Source organism: Anguilla anguilla, chromosome 7 (assembly GCF_013347855.1).
Source record: "Anguilla anguilla isolate fAngAng1 chromosome 7, fAngAng1.pri, whole genome shotgun sequence".
Classification (NCBI taxonomy): domain Eukaryota; kingdom Metazoa; phylum Chordata; class Actinopteri; order Anguilliformes; family Anguillidae; genus Anguilla; species Anguilla anguilla.
The window spans coordinates 12,076,091-12,101,666 of record NC_049207.1 but is presented as its reverse complement, the minus strand read 5'-3'; the positions used below and the strand labels follow the sequence as shown (position 1 = coordinate 12,101,666).

Sequence of the window (25,576 nt, the reverse complement as noted above, 5' to 3'; positions counted from 1 at the left end):
TCCACCAGAACCCTCGCTGTCTAGCCTGACTTACTTTCTTCTTTGATCCTTTAGATGTGGAGGACTTGCTCTCCTCTAGCATCTGTTCCTCTTCGTCTTCCTCACTGTAATCCTCTTCCTCACTGTCCTCCTCTCCTTCCTCCTCTCCTGCCTCTCTCTCCTCTGTCTGTTCTCTCGCCTGCCTCTCTTCCCCCTCGTCTATCTCCACCTTTTTCCTGTCTTTCTCTAAGCTCTGTTCTGTTTCCTGGCGGGAGCTCAGTTTCTTGTTCTTGATCAGAATTTTGTACTGCAACTCCTGTCAATCAAGCAGAACGCATACCTAGAATCCCGCACTCATGCTTCCAAAGAATATGAGCATGAAAGGAAATCTAAAAGGACATAATAAGTGCTGCCTCATCTTTCTGTGTGCTGAAAAATATGAACCACTTTAAAGGGTATTAATGCTTCATCATGGATACAGGTGCCCTGTGTCACCTCTGTTGCCTTCTCCAAGCTGTTATCAATTTTAAAACACACGCAGGTAATATGTCACTGGAAGAAACGCTGAGGAGGATGAGAGATGAATTTTCCCTCATGCAGTCAGAAATATGACTACAATAAACATAGTGTAGTAACATTTGGGAATTTTAATTATCCCTCCAACAATATACAAGACAAACGGTGACACATCCAGTGAAAGGAACACGCATCACCTTGGTTGCCTGGTACTGCATATGACAGCATGATAGGAACAGTAGGTAACTAAGGAAACCATACAGAAATGAGTTATTTTATCAACATTACTGTCAGAAATATAATTACAACATGATGTTTCTCCCAATGTACTATAACAGATAATTTTTTTTATTTACGTATTTTATGGTTCTTTGTCTCTCCCTCTCATCCATTGTTGCTCTGGCTACAATATATTTATATCTGGCATACCAATAAAGCCAATGTGAATATGAATTTGAATTTAGTAGGTTAGTAGTGTAGATGATGCATGAGCGATGCTTGGTTGCAAGAACCTGTGCTGCTCACTTTGTTCAATTGGAAACGAGGGCCCTGCCATTGCTGTGCACGCGGTTACGTGGTGGTTGAGACATCTGTCTTATGCACTGCGGAACACACATCACATTCGCAGACAGACCGCTGCTGTTGCACTCTTGGGCAACGTATAGCTGAACAGTTGCAGTAATCAGCCAGAAGCACATATCGTATTTAAAATGTGAAGCCGTGTAACTGTCGCAACTCCACCCCCCTCTCGTTTGCATTATGGCTGTAATCTGGTGTATTTGACAACCAGGTAATAAAGGGTTCTAACATATTAAGGAATCTCTTGCCGGCTTGTTCAGCTAAATCCCCAGCAGTCCTTGCGCAAACCGCAACGAGTGTGTTTTCAGCTCACAATGAAGGGCAGATTAGCTCCTAGGATAATACAAACATAATTAACGTGGGTGGGCGGGTGTTGGGGGCGGAGGCGGCTTTCGCTTATGCCTAAATCGTAAGCCCACGCTTTTATTTGAATGACAGCTGCTCCCGAAAAAAAAACCCTCAGCTCATTTTCTTTTTCCCTCGTTTTGGGCGGCGCTAACAGCGTTCGCGCGGTGAAGCAGAAGGAATTAAGGGACTGGATAAGTACAGGCGTTCCCAGCCAAATGGAGTCACTCGCATACCTCGTGTAGCACTGGCTCGCTCAGCGAGGGCTGGCCGCCTGCTCGGGCGGTGGGTGCGTATTAATACAGATCTGCTGCGCGGGCGTTGACAGGGCTGGAGACCGGCACTGTAATTTCCCCCGTGTCTCCATGCCGCATCCTCGCCTCTTATATGCCTGTGCCGAGAGTCAGTCCAGACGCTTAATTTGTTGCGTCTTTCGGTTTGGCTGCGGAGAGGGGGGCACCGACCGGTCATGAAGGAACGGGCACAAAAATATTTCTAAAAGTGCTTTCATGCTGAATTTTCCCTGACTGTCTCCTCCTGCAGTTGAAGAGCTCAGGGGAGGCTGCGACTTGCGTGCCGTTTTAGCAGCACTGCGCCAAAACGCTCTGATGTGCGTGGCATACGATATGACAAGAGTGAATTTGTTCAGTGCTTTCTTCATCAAGGATATCAAACTGTGTTAGAGTAGATGAGAGACCTGCCCCTCGCAGTGTGGATAAGAACAGAAGCTGGATCACCCTGAGAGAGGCAAGACAGTACTATGCAAATACACATCGGGTTTAAACAGGGAGACATCCAGCATGCTCCCTAAACCAATAAATATGCATTAGAGAAGTACATCTGCATTTAAATTCATCTAAATCTGTAGTTATTCCCTGTGTTCATTCTGTATTAATGTACATTGCATTTAGATATATGTGCATTTTTTACAAGGTATTTTCAATTAATGTGATATTTGCACATGATTATATACAGTATTTGATGCGTGCATATGCATATGCATGTACTGAACTAAGTCACAGAAATTATTACATGAACTTGACTGGTTTGGGGCCATCAGTTTTCGGATGGGTGAGAGGGGACCGTTAAAAACAGAAATAAAGTACCGAATGCAAATGACTAATAGGGAATATTATTTTGCACTTGTATTCAAATTAAATTTGTTTTGTTATTTACTTTATGAATTCCTTTTTTAAACACACACACACACACACACAAAGTATTGGTGAAAACTTGAATGTCACCCAGCACAATGAGCAACCATTAGAGATGACGAGCACTTCAGTGTGACTCTGGAAGGAACAACAGCCCCTGACATTCTCAGCCATGTCCTCACAGGTCCAAGCAGCCTCCTCGTTAAAGGGCACTATCGATGAGCGGCAGTATGTTAAACAGAATGTTATGGCCTGTGCGCCTCTGTCTGCTGGATGACACAGGCTCTGTAATCCCCCCCCCCCCCCCCCCACCGAGACTATTTAGAGCTGCAGTCAGGGGGATAAACCCAAGATAATTACATCCTGAATCCTGTGTCTGTACCCATGAATCTTTCAGCCCCCTTCCCCCACCCGAATTGAGCATTGCGTACCCATCACTTTGGAAATTATACCCTTTCAGAGCCTTGCTGCTGTTGCCCGACTCAAGGTTCCCCTTCCCCCCCACGTGATGTCACAGTACATCGGGAACGCGTGGACAGTTTAATAAGTTTAAGAGATATCCTTGCCATCCTGCAACCTTCAGCATTGGGTTTACGATACTCGTTAGTTAGGTCTCTGGTAGTGTGAAGCCAGGCAGGTTGAGGTTTGTAGGTAAACACACAACACCCGCCAAGAGTCTCCTTAATCTGGTTAATGGTCACTTTGACGCAATGTCGCGGGAGAGCCGGCTTCCTCTTGAAACAGACATTAGACCATCGACCAATGGGCTGCAGTACTTCACCAGACTGATATGGGCATTGCTGTGTAGCAGTGAGAAGCACGGGGACCACGCCCGTCCTTCAGAAATGGGCGCTCGGCACAGCCGAATACGGCACGTCCTGCTCTACCCACAGTCGCCACTTAAAGCCAACTTTAATCACACATGCCCTCCCCCAGGAGCACACATAATCAACACTGATTCTACCTTGCCACACTGTCCTTTTATACTGACTACACTGCAATCTCCCTCTTACAATTACTGTGGACGCAGAACATTGTGTAATCCGATGGCTAGCACTGCCGGTTGTGACACTGATAACTTGGAGTCATCTCTGCTCTTTGCATAATAGGGGTGTGCAGAGACGTCATTATCTGTATCTGTATCTGTATCTGTTCAACCAACAAAATTATCTGTCTGTGTATCTGTATTCGGATAGAAGACCGGAAGTGGGCGTGGTTTATACGAAAGTCCTGTTAAATCGGGCAAACGTTGTATTTTCTAACCTAATATTCATTGGCAATGCAATCGTTTTGCCTTCAAACCATCAAATTGATTTAATATTGGCATATAAATAATTATGAAATATATTTCCACATCCTCATACTGTACTTTTCATCTCTCTCTCTCTCTCTCTCTCTCTCTCTCTCTTTATTTTCAACTAAACTAAGTTTTATGAACTGTCTGAACCTATGGTCATTCTAGCAGTACGCTCCAGGAAACAAGCTTTTTAACGATATATGATTCAACCAGGTCAGTTTTTTTACCTTTAGTTTTTTCGTTTTATGAAGCTATAGAAGTTATAGAAGCAAAATATCAAAATTTATCAAAATTGGCATATGGAACCAAAATCATAGTTTTTGATGGTGTTGCCTCTCCTTAAACTGCTTTAGAATGCTGGATTTTGTAGCGCATTGATTTTAGAACCGTTAAAAGGCCGAGGTGTCCCTTTACTGAGAAATAACTTCTTGTGAGGTAAAAAAAAAAAAAAAAAACCTGGACTGGATGAAAAAAAAAACTGGACTGGAATTTAAAAAAAACCTGGACTGGAATTTTAAAAAAACTGGACTGGAAGAAAAAAAAACCTGGACTGGAATTTTAAAAAAACCTGGACTGGAAGGAAAAAAAAACCTGGACTGGAATTTAAAAAAAAACTGGATTGGAAGGGGAAAAAACCTGGACTGGAATTTAAAAAAAAACTGGATTGGAAGAAAATAAAAACCTGGACTGGAATAAAAATAAAAACTGGACTGGAAGAAAAAAAACCTGGACTGGAATTTTAAAAAAAAACTGATTGGAAGAAAAAAAATCTGGACTGGAAGAAAATAAAACTGGAATGAAAGAAAAAAAAAAAAACCTCTAAAATGCTCCAAGGCTCTGCTATTGTTGTCGGCTCCAAGTGCAATGTTTTAGTGGTTTTCCGCAAAAGAGAATGACTCCTGTCAGCCTGGCTGTCTCTTCACTGAGATCCAGTAACATGACTGTCTGAGGCCCTTTGTTCAGGAACGGTGGGGCATGGATTCTGGAGTAATGATGTGCAATCGCCAAAATGTCTCCTCTCAAAACCATAAAAAATAAACATGAAAGCAAGGTGTGCCCACTCACCACGCCTCTGTACTTTGCCCCTCAACATCACTGTCCTGGAAGTTATTTGAAACTCTTACCTCAAGAGGTAATTAGTCTGAGAAAGGGTTGCTGTAAAGTTTTATCTTTGGTTATCGTTAAGGGACCATGAGAATTTTATTCCACATTAATCCTCAGTATTGGATCATTTATAAGGCAGGAGGTTTCTCGTGGGTATTTTTTGAACCCTCAAGGGCAAAAAAAAAAAATTAAATAAAATCTTTGTATGTAACGGCAAGGTGCTTCTTCTGGGGGTCTCTCTTAATTAGGTCAGCTTAATTGCATCTCTCCCCTGTCATTCCCTTGTGGTTTGTTATCTGCTGCCATTGTATCACTGATCTTCATTTTGCCATCCATTCGACAACATGTCTCTCAGAACTTGAGGACTTGCATTTCTTTCTCTTCAGGGCACTAAAGGAAGTTCACGCACTCTGTGACAAAGGGTTTGTTGAGACTGCTTTGCTGAGTTATAAACTGACTGAGTTAAAACGATGAGCACTGGGCTATCTCCAAGAGACTCCAAATGAAAGACCCCATCGCCCCGATGTACGGAATGCGAGCTGACACTCAGAGGTTCAAGTAGGGGGCACTGAGTGAGCCCCTCAGTCCTTTAATTGGTCAGAGGGACATGGCACAAATTTGCACCCATTTCCCCTCCGGGTTCCCCCGGCAGGCACCTTTCGGCCTGACTGCTTTAAAACGACAGAGGGAAATTTTTTGAAGCTAAGCCATGCCTGAAATGCACGATCGGAAAGCAAACGGTCCTCAAAGCTAGCTCGTAGCATCCATTCACTCTCTGCAAATCTCCCAGATTTATCTGGAAATATCACACTCTGACAGGCCGATATCCAGTCAGACATTCCCTGTATCAGAGCGACAGCAGGAGGAACAGCCATTTTGAGATGAAAAAAAGCCTAATTTCTCTCTGCGTTCTGCATCACCTACTCTCTTGCAGAAGAAAGGCTGTGGACACCAAGGCCATTGTTATATAATGAGTTAATATAATCATACTTTTGTTTTTAATAAGGCTTTCAACTGATTTCTCCAAGAAGTTTTTAAAAGTAAGAAAGAAGAATGTGTATAATGTAGGTCAGTTTCTTCTGAATCGGTTCACTGCAATGGTTTTTGTAATCTAAAATGAACTAAAATATGGTAGCCTTTCTCTCCAGAGAGAAACTTAAAAACCTGTCGGATAAAACTGCAATCTGTAGTTTGTTTGGTGAGCAAAAGACTTGTTCCTACAATCAAGTTAGTCACAATGCTAGTTATGTTGTGGTAGTTAATGCAATGTTAAATTAGTTTTCCCTTTTAGTCACTCACCAGTCAGCAATGCATATTGTCCAAAAATTGAAACGAACACACACACACACACACACACACACTTCGTCTTCAATATTTTCTAGAATCAGAATGAATGTCCTTCAGATGCAGCCACAAATATGGTTATTTGTGACCACTGAGCACAGCTGGCTATGTGGGAAGTTATGAAGACCTTTGGTTTGTTTATTTCCGTCGGCTGGACTGTGAAAGCATGACTCCAGGCGAGTGCAGGCCAGGGAATGGTAACCCTGTCCAGGAGGAGGCTATTACCTGTGGGCTGGGCAGCTCGGCGGAGGAGCTGAGGTCTAGGCCGGCATCCAGGAGCCTGTCCCCCAGGATAGTGGTGATGTATTGGGCCATGACCTGCTGCTGAGGGAGGTGGCAGTGGTTCTCAAGGGACAGGATCACAGGGTAGGGGGAAACCTGCCAAACACCATGTAGCTGCATTTATATTTCACCTTACTTATTCTGCAGGCAGTCTCCGTTTTGTATTTTATAACTTTGTACAGAGAGACAGCGGAGAGGGTATCACACAGAGAAGGGCACATAAAGTGAGGGAGGATTTTTTATATCGGTTGAAATTCGGTCACCCTTGCTGCACCACACGTCTCGCCTTGAAATATATATTTAGGCAGTTTTTTTTTTTCTCTGGAGGAATTTGGAATCCCCAACTGAGTCCCAGCTGTGCTGCTCAGCCCTGTGCAAGGAACCCGGCACCTGTCACGCATCCGATTCACAGCACAGGTGCACAGCGTGTTACACCTGCAGGGCAGCTCGCTTTCTTTCACGCCGCCGGTCGCACAGTACTACAGGTGACAGCTAGCGCTCGCCGAGAGGAGGGGCATCTAGCCGCGGCAGCCGGTAGCCCGCTTACCAACGCGGGGGGGGGGGGAGAACAGCGGGAACCTGCCAAATAAAGCTCTTTCACTGGCTGCGCCGCTGGGGAGCTGCAGAACGCGTGCGGTATTAAAACGCATCTGCTGACTCCAGTGCAGCCGCAGCAGTCAGGGTAGAGAGTACAGCTATTACGAGGCAAGCAGAGGGCATTGTTGTTGTTTTTCTCTTTAGGTTTTATTTTATTTTTTTTGTTCACCTTGCTCTTTGGAGGCGACATTCTCATCAATCTTCTTTTGTGTTTTATTCTGCATTGACTGTGGCTTCATTTAAGAAATAATTAATTATATATATATATATATAGGTAGAATTTTCTTACTGGAAAATATGAAACTATATTGTATAAAGAGCTAGATAATGTTAAAAGTAGCTGTATGAAAGTAATTTATTTCCTTTAATTAGAGCCTTTTTATGTGTACGCACATAAGCTGTCTGTCTCATTCAGTTTTTAAAAGGGAAAGGCAGCCAGTAGGAAACATCCTAATTTGCAAACAAATTACATATTTCTATGACTCTGTCTACTCTATGCAATGTATTAAAGAAAGAAAAAAAGCCAGTCTGTTGGAGTGGCTTTGATCACTGAGACAGGCTTCAAGTGCATTGTGTTTGGCTACATCGAGTGCTTAACGAGATAATCCATGGGGTAATTACACTCCCGATCATGCAATTACAATATTATTTATGCCTCGCATCTGAGGGGAAATGAGCTAAGTGAGTAATGGCGGTCGATGGGAGAGAATCGGCGAAGTTCTCTCATTTTGAAGTCGCCCTCACTCTGTGATGAAAAGGCCTCATTCCTGCGAAGCGGCAAGGCCTTGATGTCTGCGAGCGCTCGCTTTCTGCCATGCCGTCTTTTGCGTTGGTCCCTGGTCTAATTATCTTACTGGATCGCGGTGGAGGCAGGAAGCGCGGATGAGGAAATCTGATTTACTGTCGTCGAGGGAAACGCGCGCGTTCTCCTTTAAGATCTCGGCGTGGCGGCGCGGCGATACGGAGACGCACATGTCGAGTCTGAGTCAGACGTCTCGCTGCATGCATCAGCACATTACCCACGCTTCTGCGCCGTCCCCTGACCGCGTCTGCGTTTGAATTCGTAACGCGGAGTAAAATGGCGTCCCTGTTCCGGCGCGGCCGACGGTCGCGAATTCGGTGCGGCCAGCCGCGGGGCCAAAGAGCAGCATCGTCGATGCAGACCGCGCTCTGGAGCTCTGGAGCTCTGGCGATGCAGGATTGATTAGCGATGCCTTAAGGGGGTGGGAGGGGTAGGGTGTCGATCGGCGGGACGTTTCCTGCATCGTTGAGCGGCGGTCACTGCTCTGGTCGAACGGGTGCCCGCGGCGTGCCTGTGCTGGTCAAGCGGTCCTCTGCTGCAGCGGCTGCAGCTCCGCCGTCGGATTACACAGTGAAAAGATGCACTGGAGCATGCATGCGGTAGTCTCTCTCGAAATAGCATTTATGATTGAGCTTTGCAATTACAAATAACAAAAATCACAAAATGCGTGATGGATGGTGTAATGATAACCGTAATGATCATGGTGCAGCGGGTGATACAGTGTAGGGAACCAGGCTCCTCCAAGGCTAGAAGAGGAGAGGGATGCGAGTCGAGGTCGATACCTGGAAAGCGTGCTCCGCGATGGTGCTGATGACGTCCCTGAACAGGATCTTGCTGGTCAGGGTGTAGCCGTGATAAACAATCGGCTCCAGGTCAGGTCCGTCCCAGCAGTCGATCTCCAGACATCGACATCCTTTTCGCAGAGCGCTGGACACACACCACGCATGGACACACATAAATGCGTGAGAAACACAAGGACACACACACACAAACACTCATATAACTCAATGAACACAATGGGCATACACACGTACTGTATACACACACACACTGACACACATATAACACACAACAAACACAAATAGGCATACGCACGCATACACACACACGCAGACACACACACACAGTAAGCAGACCAAACACAAAAAAAATGGCATCACAAAAGGAGATGAAAGTTCCAGGGCTCTATCCTGAACAGATTTAGCAGTGACAGCACATCAGAAATGTGTTCTAGCTTCTCCAGTGCGCATTTAACAGCGGCACAAGGTGGTTTGAAGAAACGACGGAAAGTTATTTTCTTTTTCATCACTCGCTCACAAAGTCTGATGCTTGGCTGGGGGTTCATATCCTCTCCCTCACAGTCAGTGACGACACCCAGCCAGAGGCAGCGCAATGTGGAAAATGACTTGGGGTCAAAATTAAGCCCTTCACTCCCCCCCCCTCCCCCCCCCCCCCCCCCCACTCTACAGGAGACTAATAATAGCTCAAGATGGAGGGAGGAAGAGAGAGGTGACCCAGAATGAATACGGATAAGGGAGCGAGAGAATGGAGAAAGACTGGAGGAGAAATAGTATGGCATAAAAGACGTACAGCATAAAATACAAACAAGAGCACTCAGTCATATAAGTGTTTTCCCCTTGTATAACAACCAGATTGTCCATTAATTTTATTTCCCGAATCTGTTTTTATAGTATAGCGTTATAATGCAATGTTAAAATAAAAAAAAACAAGCAACCGTAACCATTAATAAAATGCTATCACTGGAGGCTACTAGATCAACGCGGCAGAAACAAGCCGCAATATTGGCAACAAAGAATACATAATATTCACGAATCATTTTTCGGGAGAATTTTCTCAGACACTATTTCTCACTGAGGGCTGGTACTATCCTGCGAGTGTCCAAGGTACCCTGTCCAGCTTAAACCAGCCCTACAGGCAGGGGGACAGTGTGAGGTGTGTTCCGCACCCCGTCCAGCTTAGACCAGCCCTACAGGCAGCGGGACAGTGTGAGGTGTGTTCCGCTGCTGAACTGATCTAAGGCTTGAGCCTGGGTCTGTAATGGAGGATGCCTGCGCTAGGCATACTAGGCATAGTTTTACCGTGAGGGGCCCTGTTGGAAGTGCAGTTGTTTGAAAGCACTCAAATTCACGCAAGCCCACACTTGTGCCTCTGCTCCAGCCTTCTTTTCTTATGCTGTCCATCCCCCCCCCCCCCTTCTCCTCCTGTTTCCTCCTTCACTCGCATGCGTATAGACATACACAGTGGCCACTTCATTCACTGCCTTCCCCCATTCCTCTTTGCAATTTTGGGATTCTCAATTGAAACTGTAAGTCAGTTCAATTCTGTTCACAGCATCTTCCATCAATTTGAGAAGGCACACGCTGGCACTAGTCCACAAAGGCTGGTCACTATTTTCCCAAATCTGCTGTTCTTACTCTGGAATTGAGACTTGTGGGAACGAGAAGGCAATATCCCACGATCCTCAGTAGCACTGCCAGAAATGGCTTTTTCACCAAACTGGAATTAATTGGCAGAATTTTAAATGTTTTTTTGCACTTACTAGCGGAATTGAAAATCAAACCTCCGCTCTCTACATAAATCATGTCCCCTTACAAAACAGAGATAAAGTAAGTTATGGTCATACACTGTTTAATTTTCCTCAGCGACTTTTTTGTTTAAAGCTGGCAGTCGGGTGCTTTTTAATGTCAAAGCAATTGGAGTTGAGGGTAATAGCTTTCACTCTGGCTGTGCAACATCAGTTTTAGCTTCTTCGCTAAAGGCTACTTCCATTTTTGCTTCGCTCCCCACCCTCTAGCCAGTGTGCTGCCGTACGAATACACACCGGTTGCCATCCTGGAGGTGTTAAATGAACTGCACCTCCGCTGTGTTAGATGAACTACACTCCAGCAGTGTTTAACTGCTGACTTGCCCACTGGAGTGTGATGACTTCTGCATGGATGTTCCCGGGCCTGGCGTTTAAAGTGAAGCCGCCCTGCGGAAGCTGGCAGCCCCCACACGTGCACGGTCTGTGAGGCCTGGCGGTGGAGGCACCCGCCTGTGTGCAGCCCGTACCAGAGCCAGAGCTGTAGCCACTGCTGTACGCATCCTTGCGTCGCCTTAGCTCCATTTTACTGTTGAAATATTATACATATTTTCAGGGGGAAAGCAGGTTCGCAGGCAGCTTCCATTGTAAGTTCCAAGCCGCCATTTTGTAACGTCTCGGCCCCAAACTGAAAAACTGGAATGAAATATATGCAACACCCCCCCCCCCCCCCCCCACAGCACCCACAGTTTGGTTGTAGCCCACAATTTATTGTATGCCTTACGAATGACGCTAATTGCTCATCCAAGATCAGACCGACATTCAATTCTTGCAGCTGCCAAATGAAGCCCCTGAAAGAGCAGTTCATTACGTGTTGTAATTATCCCTGCTGATTTACTTCCGCGTCTCGTCTTAGGAATAAAACTAGCCTCTGCTGTGACCGGAAAGATGAAATGAATAAAATGTACCGCGGAGTGAAAATACAGAGCCAGACAAAAAGGCGTGTCTTTGATTTATGTGATCCCTGAGCGTTTTAGAAGTGAAGAAAGGCCTCACTCTCTGATGGAAACACAGGCCCTTTTATGTCCTTGCCGTGTTGTTTTAATCCATTTCAGGGATCAAGACATGGCGTATGAGTAAAGCAATCGATTCACACACATCCATGGGCTTTCTTACGTGGTTGGCAAGAAGTTTTAATCTACGCCGTCTGCTCTGACCACTGCCTGTAATTTTGTTATTTCAGTGCGGGTTCCCTGGGACTGTCGAGCACGACTGACACGCTTTACTGAGAGCGCAGACCAATCACGTCACCCTCGGAAAAACGAGCCAAGTGCCAGAGAAATGTTGGAAATTCTAGATCAAGTCCCAACTCATCCCGCTGGAATTGGAAGCCGGAAAGAACTCGCACCTGTACCTGGCACAGGCAAACAGGAACAACGGCATTGTCTGTTCCTCTTTTCCCTTTCTCTCTCTCTCTCTCTCTATCTCTCTCTCTCTCTCTCTCTCTCTCTCTCTCTCTTTTTTTTACTGAAATCTATCTGGAATGACAAGGCGGCGAGGAGGGCTGCAGATTCGCGCGCGGGGAGAGGGCCCGCGCTGAGAGGGCCCGCGCTGAGAGGGCCCGCGCTGAGGGCCGCCGTCTGTCACGCCTCGGCTGAGGGAGTCGGAAAGAGGCCGCATTGTGATGCAGGCCGCGTAGCGCAGCGGCGAGGGAAGGCCAAGTCGCCGCCGAGATTACTGCACAGCTCGAGGAACTCCCATTAAGTAAAGAGAACTGCCCTCGCCGCCTGCTGCGGGAGAGAGCGAATGCATATTACACGCAGCGCTGAGAATGTTCTCCGTGCTCAAGGGCAACGAAACTAATTTTCTGCATCCATCAGCCGCACCCTTCCCCCGACCCACCATTTTGTTTAGTGTGTTCTTTTTTTCCACCCGGGCCCCCGATTTTTTGAGCTTCTGCCCGTCTTGCTTTGGGGATGCTGGGCGTCGGAAAAAATGAGAGGAGATCTTTTCGAAGGAAAGGTGTGTGCATTTTCGCTATTGAGACCGGGTGACAGAATATTTGTGAGCAGAGAGGTGGGGGCTAGGAGGCCAGCATGGATTTGGGAGGATTACCCCCAAATAAGAAAGAATTGTATTGATGGCGGCTTCCTGCTGTCCATACATGGGCATGTCTTGTGGCTGTGGAAAATTAAATTAAGGGGACAATTAAAAAGGCCGTAAATTGTGAAGGCTGTTATCTGTGGCTGACAGTTGAGGAGAAATGGCTGGAATTGATCCATTGATCTGCTCAGCCCTTTTCTGAGAGGCAAGGTCTTCTTATTCAAACAAGCCGGACTCCTGGCTGATCCATTACGGTCTTAATGGCAATGGAAGCAGTATGAATTGCCCCGCACGGTCAATGCCAATGCTTTGCAGTTAGCAGATCAATATCAGCCATCACGTAGCAGAGGCATGACACGTCCTTTGTGCTTTAGTGTGCAGTGTGCTCTTCCAGTTAAAGGGATTGTTCACTGAAGTTAAAGCTTTTAAAAATATTATTTTTGTGTATTTTTTCGAATTGGCCCACACAGTTTTTGTGCGCAATGAAGGATGTTTTTGATATTTAGAGATGTTTCTAATAACCAGCCGACTTTACAACATATAGGAGCATTCGGGGGTAAAACCAGATGGAAATCTCGCCATATGCACTGAAAAATTTGAAAGCGACATCAAAGTAGAACGGAGCCATGAATAAATAATTTATCCACACCAACAAATAATCATTGACTTCAGTTTTGAATGCAGCAGTTGTGTCAGACTTGTTAACTTCACCCCATTTCCCTCCTCCTCTCTGTATCCATGACAACTGATTGAAACTTCGGTTGAGAATAAAAGTTGGATCACCAAACAGCCCTTCCAGAGCAGAATAAATTCCTATTGATTTCATGGAAACGATGCCTTGAGCTGCTGAAGCTTGTCAAGAATATTGCCATAAATACTGAATATGAATTTGAAATTCTGACAGTACAGACTCAAGCTGACAGGAGATTGTTTCTTTACGTTCTGTTTCCACAAATTCCCATCAGGAGCCACTAATGGGGAATTGGCCAAGACTGCTGCAGTACACCAGAATCGTTGTGAAAAATGCACCCAGTTGTTGGTTTAGCAAGATGTTCACTGAAAATATGTAAATGTAAAGCCTTTATTTTGATTTATTATAGTTTACTATAACAGTTTTTTACAGTCACTTTAACTCATTTTTCAAAATATCGGTCCAGTGTGCAAAATGTGCATTGGGACTCCCAAAAACACATGAATAATGGCTAACTTACAGAAGTCTTTGGCCCCTGTTTTCATCACATTCTGTGCAGTATATTCAAAATGCATACAGCAGTTAGTGAATGAGGACATGCAGTTTACTTTGAGTAATGCGGTTTTGGATATATTTTACCCTCCTGAAATGTGCCTGTATTTTGTGTCCATCCATCATCATCAGTCTGAACCACACAAGGAGTTAATTGTGAACCCACAGATTGGCGGAGCGTTAGAGACTGGATCATGTACCTTGTTCAAGGGTACAGTGGCAGTGTCCCAAGAACCTACAGATGAACCTACAACCTTCTGGTTTATAAGCCCTGTTCCATAAGCTCATTGGCACACTGCCACTAAGGTGGCCACGTGTGTGTGAAAACCCCAGTGCAGTGCAGTACCTCTCGTATGCAAACAGGTGGCTCTTCCCCACCAGCTGGTCGGCGGTGAGGTAGGTGTTGTGGGAGGAGGAGATGAAGTAGTGGCAGAGAGGCCGGCCCATGTCCTGGTACACGCGCGTGTGCTCCTGGTTCAGCACGCTGCAGTCCCTGGACTCCATGTACCGGAGGAAGCCGGGGAACGTCATCGTCCTGCTCTTCCGCTCTGCCAGGGGAGGGTGCCAAGAGGGTGCCGTACTCAACCGAAAAATTTGGGTATACTTGCATTCAAAAAATACAGACACTCAACATTTTTCAGTGAGGATAAGGCTAAAGATTTAAATTTTGTTGCATTGCCTGTCATGTTGGCATTATGTTGTTAAAACAACAGCTTAACATTCCCTAGCCATCAACTGTCACCCAGATGTTTAAGTTGAACAAAGACGTAAATCTGCATAACTGCATAACTTCTATTTCAACCAGTCCTCAACTGAGCCCAAGAAATCCATAAAGCTATTTGTTATTTATCCAGAGGGATAAATGGCTGAATAGAAGTAGACTCGAGTCTTATTCAGCTTTTAAGTTAAGAACAGTAAATGATAATCATGCCATGTGATGTAAAGAAATCATGTACTCTCATTCTCTGACTCCTGAAAACCAAACAAAATGCTGCTCTTCAAAGCAAAGGGCAGTGTTTCTTTAAAATTTGTGAGTCAATAAGAAATCATCCTATTTTGTTGAGCCTCGCTCAATCATTTCTGTTCCCATTAAAGGTCATTTCATATCTACTGTAAATTCATATGTGCACATTCAGGCTTAGGGAGAATATCCAGCTAAAATCTACTTCTGAAAATATAGGCAGTCACGGATGAAGAAGCTAGTTTTTTTCTGCTTGCCTGTGTGAGGCCACATCAAAGCAGGTCGAATAATCCAAGGCCATTTAGTGTTCTTACAATTTCAGTCTTTCTGTGTATGTTTTCAAAATCCGTTTGACTGAAATGAAGCTAAGGACGTTTGTTCAAGGGCATGTTGAGTTTTGCCTGCCCGTGCTCGGCACGTTACACCGCTCGCTGTCTAAATTAGGCCTTATTCTTTTGACGTAAACAGTGGGTAATTCAATCCTCTTTCATGAGGGAAAAGTTATCTGGTTATATCTGCATGAATCTGTCATCTATGATTAAAACAGCCAGTAAAACAAAACAAAAAAACGGTAACAAAATGCAAAATAGTAAAAAACAGTGACTATATATATATATTTTTTTTTTTTAAATAGAAGGTTTTACGAGTAGCATTTGATACAGCTACGTGGCTGGGGAATGTGTGTTGTACAAGATGAAGAGTTCAGTTATTGCACAGGGCCTCATTTCCTAGCTTGTTTAGTCTTGCATAATCCTCTCACCTAAGGTAAGATGCGATACCAGATGAGAGCGGTTTCATTTGATTATCGCCGGAGATGTCTCAAGCATCCCGAGTCAGGGTCTACATCTCAAGTCAAAAGCGATTTACCCTTTAAAAGGCGTCTCTTTGCATGCACCTAGCCCGTGTGGAATGCTTGCATCCCAGCATCTAAATGAAGATTATATTTGAGCAGACTAAACCGTGCCCTTCCGGGCCCTAGATTAATTACGTATGGATTCAGAATGTTTTAGCGAAATGATTTATCCAAACAGATCAATTGTGAGGCTTTTCTTGCGGATCAGAGCTTTTCTCATCCAGCAGACAGCCCCGCCCCTCACCCCGCCCACCCCCCCTCCACACCTCCGACTCAGCGATCCATCCCCCGACAGATCCTCTCCTCCTCTCATTTCTGGCCTTCGTTCCTGTTTGAGCAGACAGACCCGCCGAAGACACTCGCATTCATAATGCTGCGCCGATGCCAGTGGCCTCCCCTCATTAGTATTCCCTGATACTTTCTGACTCACCGCAAATGGACTCACCGCCGCGTAAACTAACCGGGAGACCTGATGTTGGGAAGGACTTGACAATTGTGTAATTGCGTTTGTCGCATTAGGCGCCATTAGAATAATACAACGTGAACCTCGCTGAATGCGTTTCTCACTGGCGGTAATTGCACTGGCCAGGCCTATTTAAAATGCCATCAGGGGGATTATCAGAGGTTAGTCTTTAGGCAAACCGCTTCATTAAACTTTACAGGTGCTTTTGCAAAGCACTAAAGAGCTGCATTCTGCATGCAAATATTGGATTAGCCGATAGGTCGTATTCTCAAATTGATTACGTCTCATGGCTGGGTTGCTGATTTACATTTCTCTATGGCTAACTCTTATTGGCCTGTGCTTTATTGTCTCAGTTGATGGAGGGCACTCACACATTATCATTTTGCCAGTGATGTTGTACTACTATGATATACATGAGATCGTTAGCCCTAGAGAAATGTAAATCGGCTACCCTGCTATGAGACATAATCAATTTAAGAATACAACCTATCGGCTCCTAAGGGATCATAGAGCACACACAGGTGGTCCCATTAAGAAAGTCGTCATTTCACTTCCGCTTGGATGGATGCGCGTTAGCCAGCATGCAGTAGCACAACAGTGTGAAAATTTTTCCTGTCTAATGTTATTTAAAGGGGGAAAAAAGGAAAAGGAAAAATTTTGTCCATACCAATGTATCACAACTCTTGTATTTGACCATGGCTCCACATCTACTGAACAAGAATGAGAACAGACAGCCTGGGAGATTTTGCGTGTAAAAGACCGTGACCGTTAAACTTGAAGCTGAGCGCTGATTAGCTCGGATCCCATGCATAAATTCCCCCCCGGGGCTACACTCACCTGTCTCATCAATCTCATACTTGTCAATCAGATTCTCCGCCATGGCGTCATCGGCCCCAGGCTCCGCCTGCTCCATCTGGAGGAACCGGAGCAGGCCGCCCGCGTGCAGGCTGTCCGCACCGGAGGCGTAGTGGTCGAAAATGTATTTCACGTCCTTTCTCCTGGAGGCCGGGAGCGACTGGGCCTGTTTCTGGCTCATTTCTCTTCCTTTCCCAGATCCTTGGCCCTGCTTTACAGTACCCTGAGTCGGGAATAAGCAATCTTCAACAAGATGTCTTCTCGCAGCATTGCTTCAGTGATGTTCGGTGTTGATGCTAAGAACAAGTGTAGCCTTGATAAAATGTTCATGCTGGATGGGAATTGATATTTACATACTTATGGGGGTGTTGGAGGTGGGGGAAAGTGGATGGAAGAGGAACATCCATTATTTGTAATATAACTGCATTTTTCAGGACAACATGCATCTACCTGAGCTTCTTTGTTTTCTTTGCTTAATAATGGTGAAACAAACCACCGGCTTCAGGCCTGTTCTGCAGATGTGCCCGGCTCTCTCTGCATTACCTGTTCTGGGTGCTGAGGTTCTGTTTTTCTCAGGCTCAGTGGAGATGGAAGACCATTCTCGAGCTCTCTCTCTGGGGTTGGAGCTTGTCCATCTCAGGAGGCGTCCCTGTCTCCCTTCTCGGGTTCCAGAAGGAGAATGAACAACCGATGGATTATTCAAACATTACTGAACCCTCATTGACACCTGTCATCTCATGCAGGTGTCCAGAACTTAGGCTGCATCCTGCATTCATTTCAAATGAACACGCAGCTGTAGGCTGCTGCAAAATCTTGTATGCATATTTAGTCTTTTTCATATTCATACATCTGTCTGCATCCCCTCTGACTTAACTGTGTCATATGCTTCTCAATATTGAAAAAGTACCTGGTAATGAATGTGTATAATCTTCTGTTGCCTTTCGAAGTTAACAGTCTGCAGTACACTGGGATCAGTAGATTCCCTCTTCATGCGTATTTTTGCCTCCAATGAACCATTCTAAATGAGCAATTATTATATTAAATTGAGAGGATCTTCCTCCAGGGTGACAAACATTCAACAGCTTGAGACACTCATATAAAAACAGTTACAGTTTCTGTTCACATTCTTTCACGGAACAGACTGTTGCCTAGCGACATCACACTCATGAACATCACTGCTACCATGGCGATGTAACTGAACTATACTGACCACAAGCAACTGCTATAGCAGCTGGTTCAAAGCATGATAATCTACACTGTACACAAAAAGGCAAAAATATTTGTTGATCTAGAATGTTTACTCTCAGTGAGGTTACTGATGTATGTTCAAAATGTATTCATGATTTAGTGGGTTAAAAAAATCATACATTATTTGCCTCATATAAATTATATAAACAAATCTCCCCCTTCATTTTTTACTCTTGCATTGCTTGTACACTTTGAAGGATTTAAGCATTTTCCCCTCTTCTTTAGCAAAGCCCATTGCTTACTCAGCCCCCAGCTAATATTATTTTTTGCTATCATTGCTAATTTTGAATAGAAACATTTAATTGAATGCTGTGTTTTTTCATTATTTCAAAATTAAGTTATAAATGATATATAAATACTATATAACTATTTCCGTATAAATAATACACAAGTTTCAAGATATAAATATCTTTTCATTTATTCACAATGCATATTTCAAATCACAGTTATTTCTTGGAATGTTTTTTTTTTCCCCCCATAGTGCTACTTCACATGTCAACCATAATAACTTGACAGTTGACACTCACACACGCATGTACACATGCACACACGAACATACACAGCCATGCAACAGGACTGAAGTACGTATGTCTGATCTACAGCACAAAGTGATCAGATCAGATTGCAGTCAGAACAGGTATAAGAACAGACCACAGTCAGCCAGTGAAATCCTGTACCAGAGATTTATTTGCATGCCTCCAACGCTAAATTAACACATTATTACTGACCCCCCTGCTCGCCACGTGTGGAGAGATGGGGAATCTCTGCTGTAGCGCTGCTGGGTCCTGGGAGAAGCACAGCCGCTAAAGAACACCAGGGCAGTCGGTCATTCCCATCAGTGGAGAAGCCACATTTGAGGAGAGGCACTCTGAGCTCTCGGCTCCCGAGCAAGAAGACACTTGCGGAGACAGAGTGGGAGTTTTTGCCTTTGACACAGAGAGTTTGTGCTCTGGCATCAATTTAGTGAAACAATGTATTTATCAGGCCAGGGGTGGGCGTGGGCTTGGTGCTTCAGTCTGTCTGTATAAGAAACCTCTCTCTCTGTTTATCTCTCTCTCTCTCTCTCTCTCTCTCTCTCTCTCTCGCTCTCTCTTTATGACTCACTCTATTTTAGTCTTATTTTAGATTCTAATTTCAAATAAATTTCACATCAACTTTACTGCACTACAGAAGCAAGGTATTGTACTGATGAGCTCACAAATAATTATGAAAGAAAAATCGCTAGTATGATATTAATGGTGAGCATTAATAAAATAAATTAAACATTTAATAAATAAAATAACAATCATTTAAAAATAAATAAATAAAATGTATGAATATATGTTTGTGTGACTCACATATACTCAAAGTAATGTAGGTAAACTTAACATAGGCACCTGGCATTGCTTAATGTTACAGTATTTACCCTGTGCGCACGTGCACTTTCAGGGGGCGGAGCTGTAGACGGGCAGGTCATAGGCTGCTGAGTGTGTGTACTGTAGGGCCTTTTAACACATGAAGTTATCGGAGAGCACACTGTGCACACAGGAAGTGTGAGGGGGAGAGGAGGTGGGAGGTGAGGGGTCAGTGTTCATACCTGCTATCTGGTGAGCAAACACTACAGTCAGGACAATGTGTGTAGTCACTTCCACTGTCTCTCTCCTTTTTCTTCCTGCGTAACTCCCTGTTCCCTTCCTGCACTCTGAATACCCTTTGTCCTGGCAGACACCACGGAGATTGATGACGACACAGTTTACTCAGCCCTGTCGAAATGGTGAGGCCACGAGTAGGGCCATTTTATGAGTTTTTTTTTTTTTTTCATTCAAGTCATTTCATTGACTTTTGACATTTCAGTCCCAGCAGGTTTGAGACGTGGCTCTCTAAAACCCACATATTTTAAATTTGGGTTTTAGAGAGCCATGTCTCAAATCTGCCATATCGCCATATCGCAACTAAGTCTGGTCCAAATGGTTTGGACATTAACGGCTTAGAGAGCAGCGTTGCCCAGATTCGGTCCTGGGGGCCCACTGTGCCTGCTGCTCGTGCTTTGTTACAACAAATCCGTTGATCGGTTGTTGTTGAAAACATGTTTTAAGTTATTTTATAATCTTTGCCTTTAACTTCATATAACACGATGCAGGTTTGGCTTGTCATTTGCTTTGTCTTTGAACTCTTCGTTTTCCACATGGTGGAGTAGTTTCGGTGATTTCTCACGTAGCGACCGAGTCTGGGACCCCACCGGTGTGGAGAATCTGTTTGCTTAGCGCTCGGCTGAGCTGTCAGGCCCGACGGCCGCGCCGCACGCTTTACGGGCGCCATTCACAGATTTGAGGAGAAAGCTCCGCGCCGAAGAGGAGTCTTCCGTGAGCGCCGGCCGCTCTGTGACAAACGGGCCTTTCCCTGGCATTAATCACCGCGTGCCAGCCGGGGAGGGTCCCGCTGATATTAGCCACATGAGGAGCAGTAAATTAGTACCTGCTGGACCTGAAGTCAGGCATGCTGAGAGAGAGGTAGAGGGAGAAGGAGGGAGGGAGGGAGTGAGAGGGAGGGAGAGGGAGGGAGGGGGGGGAGGGAGGGAGGTGGAGAGAGAGAGAGGGAGAGAGAGAGAGAGGGAGCGAGGGAGAGGGAGAGGGAGAGAGGCCGGGCGTAGGTAAGGACGGCACCTGCTCGACATCCATCACGGCCGCGTGAGGATTTATGGGCGGGGCCTGCTTCTTAAATGATAAACATGTCAGCTGTAATGGCAGCTCCTCACGGAACAATTACCTTGAAAGAGGAAAATGTATTCTGCCTCCGAGCCGGCTTTGCCCGAGCGCTTCTCCTCCTCCTTCGATGCCCGCTGTCTGTGCAGCCGCTGAATGCCATGCACTGACATGGCATTTAATTCATGTAGTAACCGCCAAGGTGGTGTTCTGAATTGACTTGGATCACAGTACTTAATGCCACTTTATCACTACGACTGCAATGCCTACTCTTCCCATTAATAAATAAAAGTGAGGTGAGCAACCTTAACAAAATGTGATATCAATAATTTAAACACCTTGTGCTCTGTCTCTGGAATGGTACACTTCTCTATGAGATTTACTGTACCACCATAGAATGCGTTAGTTTAAGAGTGAATAAATTGATGACATGACACTGACATTAAACTCTTATCATTTTAAACTGGAAAATTGCAAGCAGATAGCTTCTGTCTGTTCTGATTTTTATCACGAATCTTTCCACCGAAGCTAATTAATTCCTGGTCGGATTCACACGGCGTTGAAGACAAACTCATAATGCTGTATGTCAATATATTTTACTCAGTTTTGACAGGGGAAACGGGCAGTTTCTTATCTGTTTAGTCAGAGGGAACAATGTCTGTCCCTGATGGTGATGACGCAGTTTTTGCGCTCACCTCAAGAGGGAGCCGGTCAGCAAGGTGTGACCTTGTGCAAATCCATCCTCATAAATCCTTCCTGACTGCAAAGGGTGTCCCCCCAATGAAACAGACACAAGAGGCCCAGGGAGTCAATGTTTCCCTCCATCTCTCTTCATCTTTGTCTTTCTAGGCCATTGTAAATCAATGGTGCATAGGCCCGGTCATTGGAGGAGTCACAGTCCAACAGGTTTAATGTCTCTTTATATCAACTGTGACTCTAAGGACGGGGGAAGGTGCTTAAGCTGTCGGACCGGTTAAGCGTATTGGTTAGATTAGATCATTCACAAGCAGTGAAAGTGCACCGCACTTGTCAGGTCTCAGTCCTCAAAGAGGGTGGGAACAGGAGCGATGCGGAACTCTGTTTTAACCACAAAGTCTTTTTGTCTGTGGCCTTGAATAACATAAAACATTGCAATTGTTCGAGGATTAAAATCTTCAAAAAGTTCAAAGCACCATGGTGGTCAGATTGCCCATGGCCCTTAGCTTGGATATTCTATACCCATCACGAGCCTCATCGTAAAAATGGCAGCTAAATTTAGTTTGCAGTTCAGCCCTCTATTCTCTCATGCTCCTGATTAGTCTGACTTGCCAAATGAAAACAAGCATGTATGGTATGCACGCTGTATTTACATACTGTAAAAGCACACACAGACACATACTGTATGTACAGTACATACTGTAAAAGCACACACAGACACAATGGGAGTAGCTGAGTTCCTACAGGAGAGACCCAGCTGAGCAGAGAGAAAATGTGCCCACAGATATTAAGTAACAGTATCTCGTGGCTCAGTGTGTTATTATTATGGGATGCGGTCCATTCACAGTGTTCTCTTCAGGGGGGTTTGTTCATCTCTCGGGCTGGAGGATAGGTCTGACTTGCAGTGAGAAGGGCTGTCCCACACACTCCCCCCCCAGAGAAATAAGACGGCACAGCTGGAGAAGCTGGGGGAGGGGGGGTGGCGGCGGTATTTTTGTTATCTTGGGGTGCCTTCATGCTAAATTCCCAAGGGAAAAGTCACCACTTCCAGGAACCCGTGAGCTCCCATTGCTATCGCCGTATCGCTATCTTCCCTCTTCTGTTGTTAGATGAGTTTCCAGCACATGAACGAAAGGCTTGTTGCTTTTCCGTGACGCGTGGCGAGGGTGTGGGCTCTGCCTGTGCTCTTCCCTTACTGAACAAACCAAACCTTTGTCGCTACGAGCCGGCACGCAGGTGAGCTCTGTCTCAGCGGGTTGCTGTAACGGTGATGTGTCGTCTGGAGAGGCATTGGCTCGTAATTACGTAGCGCTTATGACATGCTTACCTCACGCGGCTGTGCCTGAAAGGGCTGCTGCGGATGCCGGTCGGCTGTTCTCCCTCCATCTCTTCCCCTCCTCCCGGCCGCGTATTCGTCGGATGCGGGAGATAATGATGCGGATTCGGGTTTCGTCGCATGCCATCGCTCTGTTTACTTGGCTCCTTATCGGCCTTGTTATGCTTTACAGAACGTTCCGAGGACTCCGTGATTTCTTTCCCCGGCCCGGACCGCCGCGCAAATGGGAAAGAAATGAAAAGAAAAGAAAAGGGGGGGGGGGGGGGGGGGGGGGGGAACCTGCCATAACAAATCTAGACAAGGCCGTTCCTTTTGGCGACAGAATGACCCACTCTGTCTCGCGCTTTAAATTCACAAGCGGGGGTTTCTCTGCACCGTTTAACGCCGGTGATTGGTTTGCAGGAAGGAGGAACTGAGGACATTCTTCTGTGAAACTGATTATTGACGGACTGTTTCTTCTTCGCTCCGCCGTCCCATTGCTCTTGATCTGTGACTCCAGAACCTGAGACCCGCTTCACGCCAGAGGAGGACAAGCGGTCAGCCCAGTCACAGCACGCCCGCAGAGAACACATTAATCCAGCAGGGCGGCGCCGTACAACCCGGCCGATTCATCTCTCCCTGTTCGACTGGCACGAAAGATTCAATAATAAATAAAAAGCTGCAATTCAAGCCCTTATGAAGGGAAAATAAAAGGAGAAGTCGTGAACATAGAGCCCAGCCATGAAGGAATTTGCTATGATAGAAATTAATGTGTGAAGCCAAGCATAACTCGAACTGGGGAAATTCAGAGAGGAAATTCAGAGAAGCAGAGGATCCTGCCTGTCCAGACAGGACTCTGCGGTGGAGACAGAGCAGCCCTTTTAAAAGCAATAAGACAAGTGACATGTGCAGTGTCCCTCTCCCCGTTTGGAAACTGGAGACCAGGGAATGTGACTGATGTTTGTAAAAGTGGGGACTGGCTAATTCCCAGCTTTGAGTACTGTACGCCAGACCGTGCGTAACACAGTTAACGCGGCTCAGGGCTAGCGCTTTCTATTCTGGTGCTGTTGCTGCATGTTTTCAGAAAACATTGCGCTTGTCTGACACCGCATTCCACACCCAGACAATAGCCCCCATTATGTCATGTAATCCCCCTACACATATAAAGTAGCATAGCAACAGCGTGGTACTGACAAAACAGCACGTGTGATCACCTAGCCTCTCGCCCCAGGCCCTGTCAGAAAATCATGTCATTTTAAGTGCAGCCTGCTTGACATGGGAAAAATAAATACATGAAAATATGGATAATTTCATGAATAAATGAATACAAATCTGACCATTTAGCCTCTTGATGGGCTACAAAGCTGTCTTCATCCTCGCAGCTAAATTCTGCTCTGGTTACATAAACAGCCCTGTCAGGACACAGCAGCCATTAACAGGCTCTGATTAGCAAGGCTGGCTGGCTGGCAGGCAGACAGGCCAACGCGTACGGCCCTCAAAATAACCTCCCCCTCCGGGAAGCCCAACATTAAGGTTTTAACGAATTGGGTGGAGCCCTGCTGAAGAACAGCACCGTCGCTGCCCCGGATCTCTGAGTCAGCAAATTCACTAACCCAGTAGATGATGAAGAGGACGAAGAAGAATCTCTGGTTATGTCCAACCCTCCCTCCCACTCTCTGGGTTTTTTTTTTTGTTTTCTTTCTGTTACTCTATCTGTCTTCCTCTCTCCATCCCCTGGGGCTCTGAATGTAGGCCCATATCCAGAGCAGTGTTGACCTTGACCATCGGAGATCTGCACGCTCATGAATCTATGCTTTCAGTTTATTTATTGGCCTGTGTCTACGAGCTTTAGGCAACCTGGCTGGGATTGGTGGAGGCCAGTCTTGCTGTGACAGAGACACAGACACTCCAAAGGCACTGCAATTCGTCCGGTTGCTCATGGTGTGAAAAAGTCACGTCCCCGTTGAGGGAGAACTTTTGGGAACGGTAACCACACGCATGCTGTGGAAGACCTTATGCTACACAGAACCTGTTCGGTTGTCCAGTGCTTGCTTTTGGCTTGAAGATCCCTGGCATGTCTGAGTCGGCGTAACATGGTCGCCCATCTTAAAGGTGGGGGGCTGAGATTTCAGCCGCCATCTAGTCTGTGTTGTGCTTGAGATTTTGGGGGGTTGAACCAGGTTGATCTGTCTGAGATGTCAGCGAGCAGGTCGAACATTCTGAGATGTCAGCGAGCAGGTCGAACATTCTGAGATGTCAATGAGCAGGTCGAACATTCTGAGATGTCAGTGAGCAGATTGAACATTCTGAGATGTCAGTGAGCAGATTGAACATTCTGAGATGTCAGTGAGCAGGTCGAACATTCTGAGATGTCAGTGAGCAGGTCGAACATTCTGAGATGTCAGCGAGCAGGTCGAACATTCTGAGATGTCAGCGAGCAGGAGTTCCGCTACAGAAGGTCACATCTCCCCCCAGAGCCTCAGTTAGAGTGTGACTGTGTCCTTTGGCTGAGAACCTGTGGTTTGTTCCTCAGAAATGTAACCGTGTCTCTCTGCAGCACAGCCATAGAGGGCCGCTGTTCTAAACCGGCAGCAGCCCTCCCTCCCTCACAGGTGCA

The 25,576-nt window shown here is 45.7% G+C and overlaps 1 protein-coding gene and 1 long non-coding RNA gene across 4 annotated transcripts in view; one reads left to right on the top strand and one right to left on the bottom strand.

The window, feature by feature from the left end:
• Window positions 1–12,030, top strand: part of LOC118231143 — a 31,154-nt gene extending 19,124 nt beyond the window's left edge. Inside the window, exon 3 of the long non-coding RNA XR_004766011.1 lies at window positions 11,785–12,030. This is a non-coding gene — a long non-coding RNA (uncharacterized LOC118231143). The remainder of the gene's footprint in view (window positions 1–11,784) is intronic.
• The window catches only part of LOC118231142 (1-phosphatidylinositol 4,5-bisphosphate phosphodiesterase zeta-1-like), a 43,123-nt gene extending 25,016 nt beyond the window's left edge, over window positions 1–18,107 (bottom strand). The window contains exons 1-6 of one of the 3 annotated variants that reach the window (XM_035424683.1): window positions 17,927–18,107; window positions 17,563–17,679; window positions 17,002–17,242; window positions 14,234–14,435; window positions 8,782–8,926; window positions 6,544–6,696 (exon numbers count right to left, since the gene is read on the bottom strand). In XM_035424683.1, the coding sequence (XP_035280574.1) occupies window positions 6,544–6,696; window positions 8,782–8,926; window positions 14,234–14,435; window positions 17,002–17,200 (699 nt within the window). In that variant the 5' untranslated portion in view covers window positions 17,201–17,242; window positions 17,563–17,679; window positions 17,927–18,107. Of the gene's footprint in view, window positions 1–6,543; window positions 6,697–8,781; window positions 8,927–14,233; window positions 14,436–17,001; window positions 17,243–17,562; window positions 17,896–17,926 lie in introns of those variants that run through there. The other 2 variants (XM_035424685.1, XM_035424684.1) reach the window with 2 other exon arrangements.
• Between the last annotated feature and the right edge of the window lie 7,469 nt (window positions 18,108–25,576).